Source organism: Budorcas taxicolor, chromosome 13 (genome assembly GCF_023091745.1).
Source record: "Budorcas taxicolor isolate Tak-1 chromosome 13, Takin1.1, whole genome shotgun sequence".
Taxonomy (NCBI): Eukaryota; Metazoa; Chordata; class Mammalia; order Artiodactyla; family Bovidae; genus Budorcas; species Budorcas taxicolor.
This window is the reverse complement of record NC_068922.1, coordinates 19,418,877-19,437,532: the sequence shown is the minus strand read 5'-3', so window position 1 is coordinate 19,437,532 and position 18,656 is coordinate 19,418,877. Positions and strand designations below refer to the sequence as shown.

Below are 18,656 nucleotides of genomic sequence, written 5' to 3'. Positions count from 1 at the left end.
GCCATGTGACTGTGGCAACTTGTTGATTTGCAGCATCTTCACACTTGGTGCTAAAGCCACAGGGCTCATGACTCCTCCGAAAAGACTGGCTCTTAGGGGAACTCCAGTTTCTGATGTTTATCTTACTTTTTCTTCCACCAAAACAAGAGGGGCAGACATTAAAGAGGAAAATGAAAGGGACACCAAAGAAAGTAGCTGCACATGGATTAAAAAAAACACTGGAAATGTTTTAGAAACCCCAAGTTAACTAGGGGTGAGGTGGGAGAGGAATTCTTATGTTTCTGAGCAGCAGCATCCCTCTCAGTGCTCTGCCCGCTGGAGCAGAGCACATGTGGGGACAGCCTCTGCAGAGCCCCCACATCTGGGCAGAGTGAGAGCTGGCTGCGTGGCCTGGCTTTGCTTCCCGCCTGCAAAGCCTTTGGCCCGGGTGACTGTATTCAGCCATAAGCCCACAGTCCCATTCTCTCCCATTCCCCAAATCTTTTCACAAAAGTAGCAGACCCTCAGCAAAGCAGGGGTGAAGAGGCTGGGACAGAAAGGCCAACTGGGCTGGTGGTGAGAAGTATTATTAGCTGAATACAATACCCACATAGAGCTCTGCATACAGAACTGAATTTCTGAGGACTCTTCCTTACTTCAATCTGAAATCAGTTAATCTGAAATTTAGCTGATTTCTGAAAATAACTTCCTTATTTAATCTGAAATCAGTTTCCAGGTTACCCAGCATACTTGGGGTATCCTTTCCAGGTTGGTGTTCTGAGCCCAAGAAATGCAAATACATGTAACCATGAGCCCCAGAAAACCATTATCACTAAAGGATATTTGTTGTGTTAAAAAAGAAAAATTATGCCACATGTTCTGGGGAAGGTTGGAATATATCTTTTTTCACTAGATCATCAAAGGCCAGCTGCTTTTTAAAAGGTTCCAATGTATAAAAAATAGACTTAAGCATTATTCATGATAGCCAAGTGTTAGAAGCAATGAAAGTGTTCATCAATGGATGGACAGATACCCAACATGTGGCCTGTATATGCGAGAGAATATTATTCAGCTTTAAACAGAAATGAAATTCTGATCCACACTACAACACTGGCTGAGCCTTGAGGACATCATGTCAAGTAAAACAAGCCCATCACAGAGACTAAATTTTGTATGCTTCCACTAATAGGCTCCTGCTGCTGCTGCCAAATCACTTCAGTCGTGTCCAACTCTGTGCCACCCCATAGACGGCAGCCCACCAGGCTCCCCCGTCCCCAGGATCCTCCAGGCAAGAACACTGGAGTGTGTTGCCATTTCCTTCTCCAATGCGAGAAAGTGAAAAGTGAAAGTGAAGTCGCTCAGGCCTGACTCTTCCACACCTCATGGACTGCAGCCCACCAGGCTCCTCCGTCCATGGGATTTTCCAGGCAAGAGTACTGGAGTGGGGTGCCATTGCCTTCTCCAGTCAAATTCACAGAAACAGAAATTGAAATGGTGGTTGTCAGGGGCTGGAAAATCATTGTTTAATGGTGAGGGAGTTTCAGTTTTGTAAGAAGTTTTAGAGATGGGTTTGCACAACAATGTGAATGTACTTAACACTACTGAACGGGTACACTTAAAAAAAGGTTATGATGGGAATTCTTCCGTTATGTGGATTTCAGCCCAATTATGGGCTTCCCTGGTGGCTCAGTCGGTAAAGCGTCTGCCTGCAGTGCAGGAGATCCGGGTTCAATCTCTGGGTCGGGACGATCCCCCGGAGAAGGAAATGGCAACCCACTCCAGCACTCTTGCCTGCAAAATTCCACGGACCGGGGGGCCTGGTAGGCTACAGTCCATGTGGTCTCGAAGAGTCAGACACAACTGAGCGACTTCACTTTCACTTCTATGGAACTTCAGAAAATTGTACAACAGTATAGAAATAAAAGACTCTTTCATTCAATAAAAAAATTTTAAAAATACATGTAACAAGGGATTGGTGGTAGAAGGGGGCTGGCAGCCGGTGCTCTCCAGAGATGATCAGAGGATCTTCGGAGGGAGTGCGTGTTCCTACCAGATTACCTGGTGCCCATGTCCCCGGCCCCACTCTCACAGCCTCCCGCTCCCCGAGCCTTGAGTCACCTGCTGTTTCCTGAAGGAAGGAAAGGTGACCAGCGATGAGATGCTCAGCCGCGCTTTTTGCATCCCATTCCTGTCTCTCCTGGCATCTTACAGACTCCATCCCTCGCCCCCGCAGATCCCACGGCTTTCAGGAAATGAGAGAGATGCTTCCGCAGGAAGAGGCCAGGGTCCTTGATTCAAGTCAAGGCCGCCAGGGAGCCCCCCAGCCCTTCCCGGCGCCACCCCCGCCCAGGGCTCACCTTGGCCTTGCGCTTGCTGTCATCCATGATCATCTTCCAGTCCGAGCCGTTGTTGCTGTACCCGATCTTGAATTTCCTCATGAACACCTTGTTCTCCCGGTGCTTGCCCCCCTGAATGATGACTCCCCGCACAATCTTCTCCTCAGCCAGGTCCACCTGCAGCCACTCATTCACGTACGGGTGGGGGGCGGGGGGCAGTGCCCAGCCCGAGCGGCTGGTCACCAGGCGGATGTTTTCAGGCATCCAGTTCCTGTCCCCTTGATTGGATGCTGTGATCTGGGAGTCGGAAATAAGGCCTGACACCATGCCCAGCATTCCAGAGCAAGGATAATCTAGGCGGAGAACGAAACAGACAAACGTAAGGTGATTTGAAGTCTCTATGCTGAGAAAGAGAATCCACCTTATTGAGTAAAAACAGGGACTGTCCCCATTCATGTACATTTGTAAATGCCTGGACCATCTGATATGTAACCAAAGCCCCCACCCCCCCCCACCCCACCTCCCCCCGCCGCTCCTCTTTCTGCACTGCCCACCCTACACTCAACAGTCCAATTTAAAAATCTTCAATAAGAACCATCATTTTATCCTTTCTGAGTTCTTCCAAGTATAAAGTCAACATATTTACTGTCCCCTTGGTATTCGGAAGTTATTCTTAGATCAAGTACAGCCCATTAACTGACTGGAGGTTCAGTTAATGGAGGGCTACAGTTGTGGGAATCAGTCATTCCAACAGCAGCAAAGTTGGCAAAACAAAAGCCAAAAGATGATGAGGAGATGAAGAGAAAGAAAGTGCTTGAGGCAGCTTGAAGAGGTAGGAAGGTCCCCCCACCCCAGGATGTTTGAGGGGAGCCTTTGAAATGAATGCTTAAGGTGGGGGTCCATCTTCCCACCTCAGTGTCCCCTCACCCCCGTTTCTAACTGCAGCAGAACTTTGCAGTATCCCATCCTCACCTCAAATATTCCGAGTCCAAACAAGAACAGTCCTTTCCACTCAACACTGAATCCCTTTATCCAACTCTTCACTTTAATGGGTGGAATCACCCATCAGCTAGTTCCTGCCTAGTTATCTTTGTCTTTCTTGATTTTCCATTTTCCATTCCTGTTCTGCTACCAAATCCTGTCATATTTCCATTTAAAAAAAGTGTCCTCGATATGCCTTGCAACCTTCTTTTGGCATCATCTGGATTGAAGGACTCAGGCTGACACACTGAATGATCTCCAGACTACCCTCTCACACCCCAGTTTTGAGTCAACAACACCCATGTCACTTTTCATAACTTTGTTTTTGCAGTGTCATTCTCATGCTCAAAAATCTTGCATTGCTAAGGAAAATAAACCAAAGGACAGCTAATGCATGACTCTCCTGAAATGAGGTGCCTGGAAGAGTCAACTCCATAAAGATGAAAGTAGAATGGTGGTTGCCAGAAACTGGGGGCAGGAGGGAATGGAGAGTTAGTGTTCCACGGGTACAGAGTTTCAGGGGTACAGAGTTTGTTTGCGATAATGAAATGTTCTGAAGGTGGATTGTGGTGATGGCTGCACACTAATGTGAAACTTGAAGGCAATTAAATTGTAGACTTAAACATGGTTAGAATGGTAAACTATGTTATGCATATTTGACCACAATAATAAGATCTTTGAAAAATCTCCCTGGCTTTCCATTATTTATGGGATGCTATAAAACAGTCTCTCTCTGGCTTTCAACACCCTCATTTTGGCTTCATCCTATTTATTTAATTTTATTTCCTATTACTGATAGGAATCTGTTTTCTTCCCATATACCATAGAGCTAACTCTCATCATTTTCTTTGTTCAAAATGTTCCTGCTGCCCCCTTATCCTCCTGTGGACGGAGGTAAGTTCTGCCCAAACATTCAAATCCAGCTTACGACTGATCCTAAAAACTTCTCAAACGACTCTCGCCTTTATCCTGAGCTGTCCCTTTTCAGAAATATGCCTACATGGACAGGAAGCAGCACAGAGCTTAGCATTAAACTAGTCTTTCTATGTTTTAAGATTGGGAATCGTGTCCATAATCAGATTGTAAATTCCTCCAAGACCATGAACAGCATCATAGATCTTGCTAAACTTCTACAGCAGACCAAGGAGCTTCTGAGCAGAAGGGGAGTATCAATCACTGATTAATTGATTGGTGGCTTCATAACAAAATGTCAAACACTTCAATTATACTCTTTTCAAAATTGTACATCTCCATCTAAGACATGCCAGGAAGAAGAACTTATTCTTTTTAACAACCCCGTTCTGCATAAATCAAAATTCAGCTGAAAATATAACCATTGTAAATGAGAGGTATGTGTCTAATGCAATTAAGCCTTCTCCATGTTATCAGCTGACCCTTGAGAATGAATTAGACACTTTCTAATTCAGACATTTTCTAAATCAGATGCTTACCACCTGAGTTCTACAGTTCAGATCATGTCATTTCTTTACTTAAAAAGTCAGTGCCTGCTCATCTAGGAATTATACACCTACTTTCAACCTCGTGTGCCAGGTTTTTGGTACCATGGCCTTGCAAGCCTCTCCTCAGTGAAGAACTCCCTCACCTCTGTGGAGTGGTACTTGGAGGCTTCCTCTCATTCTGTCCCCTCCACTAAAGAATTTCCCTTCACTTTGCCCTTCCCACTATCTTAAAATGTTGACCTGTTTTCAAATTTTATGTTAAATATTCAATTTTCCTGATCTCTCCAACTAGACATGGTTTTCCTTTTCTGGGACTCTTCCTAGCTCTCCACCTGCATGTCTCAGATATGTTGACCATATTCAGTTCCTTGGGTGGATTGCTTGCTTGCTACCTGACTCCCCAGATTTTAAGTTCTTTGAGGCTGTGAACCAAGTCATATTAAAAACTTTTCTGTGAGTCTTTGTGCCCTGCTTTATCCGTGGTATTTGCTCCACAAATATTTGTTGAATGAATCAGCTTATTAACACAATAAAAGGCAGCTGCCATTCTCCCCAAGCACCCTTTCCTGTAATTCAGCCACACTATTTGCTTCAGGCTGGGGTCTGGAAACCAAGAATAAATTCAATGGGGATTATAAAAAGATTGACAAAAGCGATTTTACTGAGGGTCTATGAAATTATAGTGTTAAAAATAGAAGTCGCATATTTGGTCACTGTGGTCACACCTGTCTGACTCAAAACTGACTTTTGTGAAGAAAATGTGTAGCTGGTAATCCGTACCAGATGTTACCCTTCAGAGAAAAACAAAATTAACTTGAATACTGTAAGGAGAGAAGAAGCTCTACCAGATGAATGTCCCTTCTCTAGTGCAGAGTTGCGGGGACACGGTCCTTGCATCCACAAGCCTCCTGAGGCCAGCCTGCATCAGCCAACACAGCCGTGCTGCAGTCAGATGGCCTCATCCAAGATCAAGGAAGAGGCAGCCTGACTTGCCTTTGTCTCCAAACCAGTGACTCACTTTTAGCCACGGTTAGGAGAAAGATACCACTAACAATTCAAGGTTTGAAGGAGATGCTAGGTTCTAGCTCTGTTCATCCACAGCAGGCTGGTTCAGTGTGCCTTGGTTAAAGCCTGGCTCCATCTCACATCCTTTGGAAACAGTGTTGCCAGATTTAGCTAACAAATAATCTAAAACAGCAACACCAGAAGCCCAGGGTGCCAAACTAAATTCAAATTTCAAATGACAACAAATAACTTTTCAGTATGGTGGTGGTGGTGGTTTAGCCACTAAGTTGTGCCAAACTCTTGAGACCCCATGGACTGTGGCCTGCCAGTCTCCTCTATCCATGAGATTTTCCAGGCAAGAATGCGGGAGTGGGTTGCCATTTCCTTTTCCAGGGGATCTTCCTGACCCAGGGATTGAACTCACATCTCCAGCATTGCAGGTGGATTCTTTATGGCTGAGCTTCCACTTGGAAGCCAATTTGTCCCAAATACTGAATGGGGAACATACTTACACTAAAAAATTCTTTGTCATTTATCTGCATTAAATTGAACGGGACATTCTGCATTTCACTTGGCAACCTTGATTAAAAAACTTAAAACCAATCCTAGATGGGAGGGGAAAGTGAGTTCTGTGATGGGGAATTAGGTGGTTCTTTTCTTTTTGAATTGAAACACAACTGATGTACATTACATTAGTTTCAGGTGTACTCCACAGTGAGTTGATATTTGCATATATTATGAGATGATTACCACTGTAAGTCTAGTAACCATCTGTCCCCATACGACGTTTTTACAATACTATTGACCGTACTCCTTATCCTGTGCAGTACATCCCTGTGGCCTTAGCTGGAAGTTTGTAAACTTAATTCTCTTCACCTATTTCACACACCCCCACCTCCTTACCACTCTGGAAGTGGTTATCTTCACTGATATTATTTTACAATAAAACCTCTGAACTGAGACTTCATGGGAAAACAGAAATACTGATAAATCAAATACTTAGTTAACTGGTTTTCAAGGAATGAGAAGACAATGACTGCATTTGATGGGTGAACCTGAATAAGCATAATTTAATCTTCCCTGATGACTCAGAAGGTACCTATGGATGTTGGAGGGCTCAAGATCATCCTTGCAAACTCTGCTCAACACAGGCACACACTGACCTGTGCAGAAGCCCCAGTTCATTAACTTCTGGTAAACGAAAAAGCCCACATGGTCTGCAGTGTGTTCTCAGACAGCAAGGGCATCTTCACCAGTTTTTCTTCCAAAATGATGAAGCCTTCCTTGTCAAAATAATGCAGATGCTCCTCTGTCAATCACCTACAAATCAGGATGATTTGCTCCAATTCTGTTCTCCTTATCTCTCTATATGGTGACCCATTGTTGTACACTCTGGTTATCACAGGATTGCTATGTTTCTAGCAAATAATTTCTGAACAGAAAAATTGGGTTAGACCTTGGGAGCTCTGGAGACGTTCAAGTGATGTATTCGCATGGTACCTTTTAATTCAATGTGTGTGTGTGTGTGTGTGTGTTTTAAATCCAGATTGAGTTGGAGCTTGCCTACTCTAGAGGAGAGGGTCAAATTTTGCAATCCAGTCACTTGTTTGTAGGAAAACATGGATAAAGCTGCAATTCATTAATTTGCTCATTCACTCATAAAAAAAATAAGTGTGTCCAGCGTATTATGTTCCAGGTACACAGGACACAATGGAAAAGAAGACAAATATGACCCCTGCTTTCATGGAGCTTCCAGACCAAAAAGCTTTGTGCTTTTTTCTATCAGTCTCCACTGCGGGGACCATGATCTCTCAAAGATGAAAATTATCTCCCCTGGTAACACTGAGCAAACACTGATATCATTGTCTCATTAGAGGTTCTGTTTGCTGGGGCCTGTTGCAGATTCAACTGATTGGGCACCACGCACTGTTTAATATACCAGGGTCCTGTTTAGTGAGCACTTACTCTAAACCAAGTGTCATAAGCATCCTTCCCTTGTGGCTCAGCTGGTAAAGAATCTGCCTGCGATGTGGGAGACCTGGGTTCGATCCCTGGGTTGGGAAGATCCCCTGGAGAAGAGAAAGGCTACCCACTCCAGTATTCTGGCCTAGAGAATTCCAGGGACTATACAGTCCATGGGGTCACAAAGAGTCAGACACAACTGAGTGACTTTTGCTTTCGCTTTTCATTTAAATCTTATTACAGCTGAATTAAGTTAATCTTAGTGACCAGGAGATGGAGATGAGCGGGACCATGAGTATTGTCCATGGTCATTCAGTCACTAAGTGGACAGCCTGGACTGAAGCTTGGATATGTCTATACACCTTCTCTTTGTGTGACCATCGTTATGACAGGCTGGCCTCTCTAAAAACCTGCCTTGACCAGTTATTTGCAGGTTGTAGTTGTCTTATTAGAGAGAAAGTATCCAAAACATATTAGGGGTCATGATTAAGAGAGTGGCAGTATGTAATTTGAAAAAAAAAAAGAGCTACTTAAAATAACTGTAAAACAGAACAAATCAAATGTGAAAATATTAAAGCATGGTATTTCAGACATCTGTGCTGTGCTAAGTCACTCAGTCAGGTCTGACTTTTTGTGACCCCATGGACTATAGCCCGCCAACCCCTTCCGTCCATGGGGATTCTCCAGGCAAGAATATTGGAGTGAGTTGCCATGCCCGCCTCCAGGGCGTCTTCCCAACCCAGGGATTGAACTCAGGTCTCCCACACTGCAGGCAGATTCTTTAACGTCTGAATCAACGGGAAGCCCATGAATACTGGAGTGTGTAACCTATCCATTGTCCAGGGGATCTTCCAGACCCAGGAATCGAACCAGGGTCTCCTGAATTGCAGATGGATTCTTTACCAGCCGAGCTACCAGGGAAACCCTACAGACATCTATGTTTGCTTAAATAACTAGGCCATTTGACTGTTTTTAAAAATCCAATAGTTTCCCTTGTTTATATATAAAGACTCATGCTCCTAGAATTATCTCTCAGCAAAGTCCTTGTGAAAATGAGAAAGAGCAATTCAGGCTTAAACAAGTATCTTATTTAATTAAAAGGAGAGCCAGAAATTCAGAATTCACACTAATGCATTTATGAGGTTTACCTTTTTTTTTTTTTTGGTACAGTGACATGAGAATAGGTGGGAGGAATGGGACAGAAATTTCCACTCTGCCTTCAAATGGCCTTGTTTCTGTGAATTTACAAGTAGTTGTTTACATTTGTAATGCCCTGAAAATGACCTAGAACCTTCTCTCCTGTATCTGCTGATCAAGAATAAAGCCAAGGTTATATCTAACCCTACACTGCCCCTTTTCTCCCTCCAAACCTCTCTCCACCCAATGCCTGCCTCCAAGGCCTTGAACTTTCTAAATATTTAGATTCTAAAACAATAAACAAGTCTGTCTCTAAGATGGAAATAAATAAAATTTGGGGAAGAGATCAAATGTCAGTTTTTACTTTCCAAAATGGGCTGTACTGTAAACAAATGTAATTTTGTTTTTTTCTCCTTAGTTAGCTTTCTTCAAATTGCTTGTAATTTCATGGAAAATTGCCTAGGTGATTTTTTTTTCCCTTCAGAAGTCAGTACTTTCCTTCTCTAAAAATAATTGTACTAAAGAGGATAAAAATAAAAACAATAGTGTTGGCATTCATGGAATGAGAAATTAAATGCTCTCAATATGTATACTAACATCACATGAAAGATATTTGACAGACTTTAAAGGTTGTTCAGTTTTAGTTACTTTGTAGTGAATAAGTTACTGATTCTGTTTTTGAAGTTTTTTTGCATTCTATGGAGGTTGCATTGCCCTTTTTTTAATGAAAAATTTGTAGTTTACTTACTTACATGGAACGGTATTTGAAATGTGCTATTTACTTCAGAAGGCAGAGTAGATGTACAGGATGAGGAAGAGCAGTACTGGTTGCCAGAGAAACACAGTGAGACTAACTGGATCCTTCTACTTCCTGCTCCGTCCTGACCTGCCCACCTTTTTAGCCATTTAATCGCCCAGTAACCTCATCTTCACCTCTCAAGTGCATATAATCCACCTACTTGTTCCAAATTTGAAAGAGACTCTTAAAGTCCTATTAACATCAGAAGAAACAAACTCCAAAACAAGAAATATTGACAAATTGATTTCTAATATTGATGTTAGTATATGCATTCAATGAAAGATAGACATGTATTGAGCCAAAACCTAAGAGTAAGTTGTCAGGGCAGTTAGTGAGTAAAAGGAGAATAAATTAACTCCATAAATTAAACTCCTCCTGAACTGTCGCTAATGAGGTCACCTCTAGGCTTCAAGATTAAAACGACATGTATACACTACCATGTGTAAAACAGATAGCTAGTGGGAAGCTGCTGTACAGTGCAGGGAGCTCAGCTCAGTGTGCTGTGATGGCCTACAGGGTGGGATGCGGGTAGGTGAGAAGGAGGGTCAGGTGGGAGGGGATATATGTACACTTCCAGCTGATTAACTTTGTTGTAGCAGAAACAAATGCAACACTGTAAAGCAATTATACTCCAGTAAAAAAAAGACAAAGAAGGTGAAGAACATTTCAAGCAACAGTTATTTACGTAAACCTACTAAGTAGCAGTCAGTATGGAGTAACCAGGAGATGGAGGATGAAAGGGAAGGCATTTGTCTTCCTGGAGCCTGCCTAGTGGAAAGACACTACGTGTAAATACCTACCACATGCCAGCCTGTGTAAGCGCTTCATATTCACGAGCTAATTCATTATCACAACAACCCTGAGTGGTGTACACCATGATGCCTGTTTTCTAGGTGAGATAACTAAGGCTTTGAAAGGTAGTAAACTGCCCCAAGAAATAAGCCAGTGAGTAAGAAGTACAAGTAGGATCTAAACTTATTTTTGTCTAAATCCAAAGTATATGCTCTTAATTATCAAATGAAAATGACCAACCCCATTTATATCAAGTTACTCTCCCTATATTTAAAAGTTGACAGAGATAAAAACCAGGTGATCTTCCATCTTACCTGTTATCTTGCAGCCATAGACTTCAAATCTCATGGAGATGCCAGTTTCCCAGGTCACAGGTTTGATTCGGACAAATCGAGTGATCAGGGGTTTGGGAAAAACTCCAATCACGACATCTGTGGGGTTGGTGTTTCCCTGAAAAATCTAGATGGAAAAAGAAAGGGTCCTTTAATAACAGACATTTCAGATTAAAAACAAATGCAAAAATATGTTTTCACAAGTGCTTGTCAAATTGTTTACAGTCTCTTCATTGTTTACCATGGTTGAGGTGTTAATAACTTGTCATGTTATTTTTCCAAATGATGGCAATCAGAGAAGAACCATGTCTAAGATAGAATGTTGTCCCAATCATCTCTTCAGTTTTCCGAGAGGATTTTTGCTTTTTATTTGCTAAGCTGTGTCCTACTCTTTGCAACCCCATGGACTATAGCCCACCAAGCTCCCCTGTTCATTGGGATTTCCCAGGCAAGAATACTGGAATGGGTAGCCATTTCCTTCTCCAGAGGATCTTCCTGACTCAGGGATCGAACCCACATCTACTGCATTGCAGGTGGATTCTTTACCGATGAGCCACCAGGGAAACCATATAGAATGTTGTCCTAATCAATTTTCTGAGAGGATGGAGCCTCTAAAAGTATTATTAAAAGGATAGCATTTGTTAAAGAATACATGCAATTATCTAAAAAAGTGGGAAAATGATTAACATTATCAAAGAAACTTACAGAATACGGTGGACATTTCATGGGAACTTTCACTGTTTTACTTTCCCAGGAATTTCCCAAAGGAGTGCTTTTTGAGTTCAATGTAGGATCTGGCTATTTGAAAATTCTAGGTTATGTTCAGCCCTAGGTCAAGGAGCTTCCTCCCTTTGAACTCCATTTCTTGATGGAAGATCTTATCCCTGACGTGAATGAATGACTCTGATTTTTTTTGGGGGGGGGGGTGGTTGTTGGTAAAAGTATGTGTCGGTGGTCAAGATCAAAACTGAATTATACATAATATGTAATGGAGAATCAGTTTTCCCAGGGTTTCTGTTTCTCGTTTTAAAAATGAGTCATTTTCTTCTAAGAAAGATGAGGCATGTAGCTGCAGAGTAATGAGTGCCAGTCACGTACTGGTTTCCCACAAGTATCCGTGGGGGCCGCTTGGCCTGGGCATGATGCCACGCAGTGTCCTCTGGCGACATCTCTCAGGAGCAGGGGGCTGTCTGCCACGTGGAACCCTCTGCCACTCGACTTGTCTCAGGTGGGACTGAAAGCCTCCCCGTCCCTGGATTTTACCCTAGCTTACAGTGGAGACAGCTTGTAAAAAGTACTGTGTTTCAGACACAGGCCTTGTGTAGCTAGAGCACCACGGGGGCCATCAGAGGCGAAGAGACTTCCTGGTGAGTCTGTGGAGGAGGACCATCATCCCCCGGGAGAAGAAGCTTATGGGTCGGGCTGAAGTTCTTACTACATTTAGCCTAAGAGCCCTGCTCCGTGGGAGGCGGTCAAGCATTTTACTAAGTCGGATGTTGGCCGGATCCCTCTCTGGAGACGACGTAGTATCGGAATTTAACCCAGCCTGTGATGGCCTTTATTTACTTTTTTAAACGAATATTTATTTACTTAGTCCTGCTGGCTGTGCTGGGTCTTCGTTGCTGTGTGGGTTTTTCTCCAGTTGCCGCTTCTCCTGTTTTGGAGCACCGGCTCTGGGGCCCACGGGCATCAGTAACTGCAGTGTGGGGGCTCAGTATTTGTGGTGCCTGTGGCACGCGGGATCTTAGTTCCCTGATCAGGGACTGAACTCATGTCCCCTGCATCGGAAGGTGGATTCTTAACCACTGGACTACCAGGGAGACCCTGTGATGGCCTTCAGATTTCTGTCTTCAGCAAATCTCTCTGGGCAGCAATCTGTGTGAATGCGTTTTTGTGTCCTGATGAATAATGGGGAACTGCCTGAAGGGGCAGAGTTTCCCAAGCCAGTGTTTCAAGGGCCGGGGGGTCCACTTCAGGGAGGGACCACAGGCTGGCTTACCCTGAGGACGTTTTATGTTTCCTGAAGACCAGGTGAGAACACACACACCACCAACAGAAAAAGGCTGCTGGATCTGTGGTCAAAGGCCACTGTTGCTGAGGTGCGTATGGCCAGCTCTGCCCAAGGAAAGGAGGGGAGGGGGCATGCCAAAAGACCCCAAAGTACAGAGCAAGGCAACAAGAGCTGGACTCCGGGTGGACCTGGGGATTTCATTCAGGTTCAGTGAAAGGGCTCAGACACACACCCGGTCTTTCCCAACATTTTACCCTTTCTGCCTCCTATTCTAGAGCCCCTGTGTGCCAAGGTGGCACTGATTGTGAGCTGTGCCCATGTCAGACGCCCCCACGGCCCCAGTGTGCTCTCCCCACCCACATGTGGACAACTGTGGGCCACGGCTGAGGAGGGGTCTTGGATAAAGAATGCTCACTGATTGAAGAGACTGCCTGAAAGCTGAGTCAGCCCTCCCCACTCTCTCAAGGTTCTTCTGTTTGTTGGTGTGTCCTTGGCATTAGTGTTTTTTCATTTGTTTGAAACTAAAGCAGGCCTTCAAAAAAATGACTCCAAAACAAAAACAAGCCATGACACTCAGGGTCAAAATTTACTCAGTGGATCTGCACCAATAGTGACCGTGAGGGATTTCTTTCCCCAAGATGGAGGATCCGCTCCATGTCCTCTAGGGAAGGACAGTGGCCTTGAGCTGGCCGGTCCACAGAACTTTCCTCCCACAGATGGCTGCCTCTCTACGGCTGCGGCCTTCCTGCCTGCCCTAAGTGAGAGTGGCAGCTTTGCAGCTAGTCACAGGGTAGTTTTTTCCTTCATTCTTTTTTTCGGGCATGTGGGATCTTATTTCCCCAACCAGGGATCGAACCTGTGCCCTCTGCATTGGAAGCTTGGAGTCTTAACCACTGGACCACCAGTGAAGTCCCTCAAAGGGTATTAATAGCCCTCTCACTTCACACCAAGGAGGCCTTTCTCAGTTCCAGACCCAGAAGGAGACATTTAAGCCCATACATGCTCCAAAGAGAGACAAGGACATGTTAATTGGTCTCTTCTGGAACCCAGAATTCCAAATTACCTGGATCTTTGCTACCTTCTCATCAATTCTGCATGTTTCACTCAGCCCCCAGGGTAAGCTTTTAATTTTGGGGAAATGGCAAGCACGAGCTCTCAGTAATCTCTTGATTAGTAATTCAGAGCAAGCATAACTTCAAGTAAACAGCAGGCTGAGAAAAACATCTCAGCTCCAAATAATTCAGGACAGAGCGCCCGGGGGACAGGGCATGGTGTGGCCTCCTCAACAACAAAAAGCAGCAAGGAGGTGGCGTGTTGTTCGTGGGATCTGAGAGAACACCTTTAGTTCTGTTCATTTGCGCAGAAGCAGCCAAACACACTTGTAAATTAGTTTGTGAGGCGCAGAGGGTAGATGAAAAGGAGTCTTCTAAAACCAGCCCATTACAGAGAGGAAGAAAGAATTAATCTATGAAAGAGAATGAGGAAACACGGGGAGAAAGACAAAACAAAACAACTCCAAGGGTTCTGAGGGGGACGGTGTTTATCCTATGCAGAGTCCATGTCCCTGTGGGAGGTTTAAAGCAATTCTTGAGTCTGACTTAATTTGGCTGGTATTGACTTTTCTTGGAAACATCCGTATAATTTCCTTTTGGCTTCTGGATCTGGGAACACGAGACCCCTTGGTCAGATTTAAACTTCTAATTGCACTTTTCATTTTAAATCAATTCAAAAACAAGCCAGGCCAGACAGCAAGCTCCCAAACAAACAAGTAAAAATTGATCATCCATTTCAAAGACTGCATTAGTGGAGGAGGCAGGCAAACTTACAACAGGTTTATTTCCTTCTTTAATGGTGATCCAGTCTTCCCCGTTGGAGCTAATGTCTATTCTGTAAGTTTTGACGTAGTATTTCCTCCTGGTTTCCTTTGAAATGGCTCCCTGTGTCCCGACAGCAGTGACAAACCGCAGAAGGCCCAGGTCTACCTGCAAGACAATACAAGCCTGATCAGTTGCCCATCCTGATACCTCTGTAACGTGGAGCATCTTTTCCTGTGGGGACCACGATGTAGTCTTCTAATTCCATCAGTATCGACAGCCCGAAGAAAGCCTCAGATATGGTAAGACAGCCACTGCCCTAGCTGGCAACCGCCAGGAAGAGAACTTTCTCATCCTTGCAACCGGCAACCAAGATTGCTTGATCCTTGGAACAAAAGAGAAAACCAGGTCCAATATCATATGACTGTATTTTCTAAGAGATAAATGATACTTTCTAAACAGCACATTAATAAATGTCACTTTATAGACAGAAAACCAAGACAAACAAGATAAGCTCCCCTCCTGGTTATGGAGAAGCCTGGACTAGAACTTGAGTCTCACATGGTCCCATTTCCCATTGCTCTGCAGCAACTTCCCTCCTTCTAAATAGGATGTGGACTGGAACCATCCTGACTCTGAAAGCCCTTGTGTGTGCAGGGCTTTGGGAAACGTGCCATCAATTTGTAATCTGGAATGGCCAAATTGCATTTGTGTATAGTACAGAGATTTAAAGAAACAAAGCACAAATATTTGGCAAAATATTTCATAATGTTCACAAAAAGTAATTGCATGTTACGACTGATTAACACTAACAAGATATTTCAAAGTAGTAAGAGGCCGTTTCCCCTGAAAATGGTGAAAAAAACAACCGCCCCCTCCTTAAACCCTAAGCTACCCCCTTCCCCAACTGCAAGGGCAGCATCTCGCTTTTCAGTTGCTACATGACAACCCAATTCTCAGGAAACAATATTTCAATTAACCCTCCAGTGCCCATGGGCCATAAACACCTAAACAATTTCCATTTTATGTACAACCTGTCTCCTGAAGAATGGCTATTGTCTTCCCCAAATTGCTTTTTCCTGAAGGCCCTTGGAGCAGTTAAATCAACATGTTGCCAATACCTTCAAAACTGAAGCAAGACCAAAAACAACAACAGCCCCACCACGGAGAAGCCAGCTTGAACACACACAATTCAACAATAGGAGATTTCATCTAAAAAGGAAGGGGATACTACTCAGTGTAAAACAATCTTTATTTCATTATCCTGATTTTAAAGATGTAAAGTCCAGGCTCAAAATGCTTTTACCAGGTTTAAAAGAAAAAAGGAGCAAACCTTTAATAGAAATACATATTTTAAGATGATAATGGTAGATATGGTCTAAATTTTAACAAATAAGTACTTATCCAACATATTTTTATTAAGTGCCTAAACCTGCTAACTGAAATTTGCATTTTTTCAAAAATGAACTCTAACACTTTGTATGAATTTGTGTACACATTTCAAAAATGGGAGGCAGCCCCGTTTACCAGATTTAGCCAATAAAAATACAAGATATTCAGTGAAATCTGAATTTCAAATGAATGCAAATGTTTTTAAAATAAATACATCCCATGCAGTATTTGGGACATTCTAACAACAGGTTCATTGCTTACTTGAAGTTCAAATTTTACTGGGTGTTCTTTTCTGGATGTGATCTGGCAACCTTAAATCTAACTCTGTTCTGAACAAATAATCAGATGATCTTAGGTTGCTGCAAAAACTCGCTGATTTCTTAATGCTGCAACTTGAAAGTTAATGGCTACTCTAGACATGGATGCACTGAACAATTTCAACTGTTTTCAAATGCTCTCATAACACTTAGGGCTTTACTAACTGTCCACTGAGTCACGCCCTCATGCCCAATACCCAATCCACTTCAACCTGAAGAGCCCTTAAAACCTTGACTTTCAAGGGACTGTGAAGCAGAGCTGTGCAAATAAACTCAGTCAACCTACAGATGGCTCTTTGGCTTGGAAATGATTAACTTCCCAAGAGTGCATATGCAGCTTAGGCTGATTAAAAAGAGCTCTAGAACTTCATGCTCTGGTTGTCCTTTTCCTATTTTTAAAATTTTGTTCTTAGGATAAGAAGTTAACTGGTGGTCAACTAGAAGAATCCTAGCACTAGAAACAGCCAACTTTAAAAGAAGGATCTATTGACTGGAATCAACCGGATGCCCAACGCAAGAAATGTCCAAAGTCCCAAACTGAGAGGTCCCCAAGCATGTGCATGAATCACCCATAAAGAAGAAAAGATATGTTCTTTTCTTAACAGCAATGAAATGCATTCACAACCTCCCCTTGTAATTGCATGAAGTTTCCTGCTATGCTTTCAAACTCTGCAGATTCTCTTACTGCACTGGGATACTTGAAATTTCACTTCATTTTTCTTTCTAACATTACTGCCACTGGGTTTAGAAAGAATGAATGACAACCAAATAATTATAGCTGGGAGTTGAACCATTGTAATTAAAACTGAATGGTACCCAGAACTCTAACAAGACACAGCCCAGTACTGGAAACTCTCACTTGCAACACCATGAGCTTCTCTTAAATCCTTTATCCTTGGGGACCCTTGTGGACTGCCCTAAAAGCGACTCCCAGTGCCTGAGAGTTTGGGAGGAGATAGATATCAGCCTCAGAAGCACCACTGCTCACTCTGCACGTATCTGTAGGGAGACCCAGGAGGACTTATTGGGTGTTTACACCTTTCTTAGGGTTGAAGCCATCTTTGCTAATCATGATGTTGCTTTGATGTACCTTTTTATTTTTTATGGGCTTCCCTAGTGGCTCAGAGGGTTAAGCATCTGCATGCAATGCGGGACACCTGGGTTCAATCCCCAGGTAGGGAAGTTCCCCTGGAGAAGGAAATGGCAACCCACTCCAGTACTCTTGCCTGCCTTTCTCAGGGTCAAAACCATCTCTGCTTATCATGACGTTGCTGTGATCTACCTTTTTATTTTTTATGGCTGTGCTGCACAGCATTTGTGATGATAGTTCCCTGACCAGGGATAGAACCTGCACCCTCTGCACTGGAAGCATGGCATCTTAACCACTAGACCACCAGGGAAGTTTGGGATTTACGTTTTCAGTCTCACCTGCTACATCCACTTCCCTTCAATGTATCTTTCAGCCACATCAAGTATTTATTCTTCCTAAAAGACATGCCTTTTCTGCCTTTGCACCTTCACATATAAAGTTTTCTTGACTTAAAAGGACATTTCCTCTTTTCTTTGACCACACATGACTGTTTCCTCTTTTTGGCCTGGTGGGCACAACAAGTCATTTCTAACCTCAGCATGTTTAGCACAAGGCTCAGTTCTCCAACTCTCAAGTCAATATATTGTGTTTTTCCTATACTTGCATCCAGACCTTTAAGATTCAAGGAGTGTTTGTTTTTCTATCTAGAAAAGTGGTAGGTGTCTATTAAAAATTCCTAGGATACAGAAGAGTCTAAAGAAGAAACTGCAATCTCCGTTAAGACCACCAATAGGAAATAACCACTGAAAGTAGTCTTCCAGAGTTTTTTTTTTCCTTATGCAGAATATATGTGACTATTGTGTATATGTTTTGTTATTATTGGGTTTATCAAAACATTCGTTCAGGTTTTTAACCTTAAAAAAACTTTTTGGTCATCCCAATACAAGGTCATATTACCTCTACGTTTGATAACCTGCTTTTTGTTTAGTTTTATGGATATATTTCCATGGCAAAAATATTTTTCTATACCATCAGTTTCAATGGCTTCATAGTATTGGTTGTAACAATGCCATTGGTTGTAACATCATCTGTTTAGTCAGTGTGCTGCCTGTGAACATTTCTACTCCCCTTGACTGATATTTATCCAGTGAACACTTAGTATCAACTTTCCACTAAGTTCTGTATTAAGTGATGAAGATACAAAGAGAAGCAAGAATGGGAGACACAGACAAGATTACAGGATGGGCCAGTGCATGGAGGAAGGGAGCTAGGGAGCTGGAGACATCTCACAGTTGACTTCCGTGTCTAA

The 18,656-nt window shown here is 43.1% G+C and overlaps 1 protein-coding gene across 3 annotated transcripts in view; it reads right to left on the bottom strand.

Moving 5' to 3' along the window:
* The window catches only part of NRP1 (neuropilin 1), a 146,367-nt gene that overhangs the window by 29,755 nt on the left and 97,956 nt on the right, over nt 1–18,656 (bottom strand). For all 3 annotated transcript variants that reach the window (XM_052650758.1, XM_052650760.1, XM_052650759.1), the window contains exons 7-9: nt 14,621–14,776; nt 10,766–10,910; nt 2,337–2,668 (exon numbers count right to left, since the gene is read on the bottom strand). In XM_052650758.1, coding sequence (XP_052506718.1) covers nt 2,337–2,668; nt 10,766–10,910; nt 14,621–14,776 — 633 coding nt within the window. The remainder of the gene's footprint in view (nt 1–2,336; nt 2,669–10,765; nt 10,911–14,620; nt 14,777–18,656) is intronic.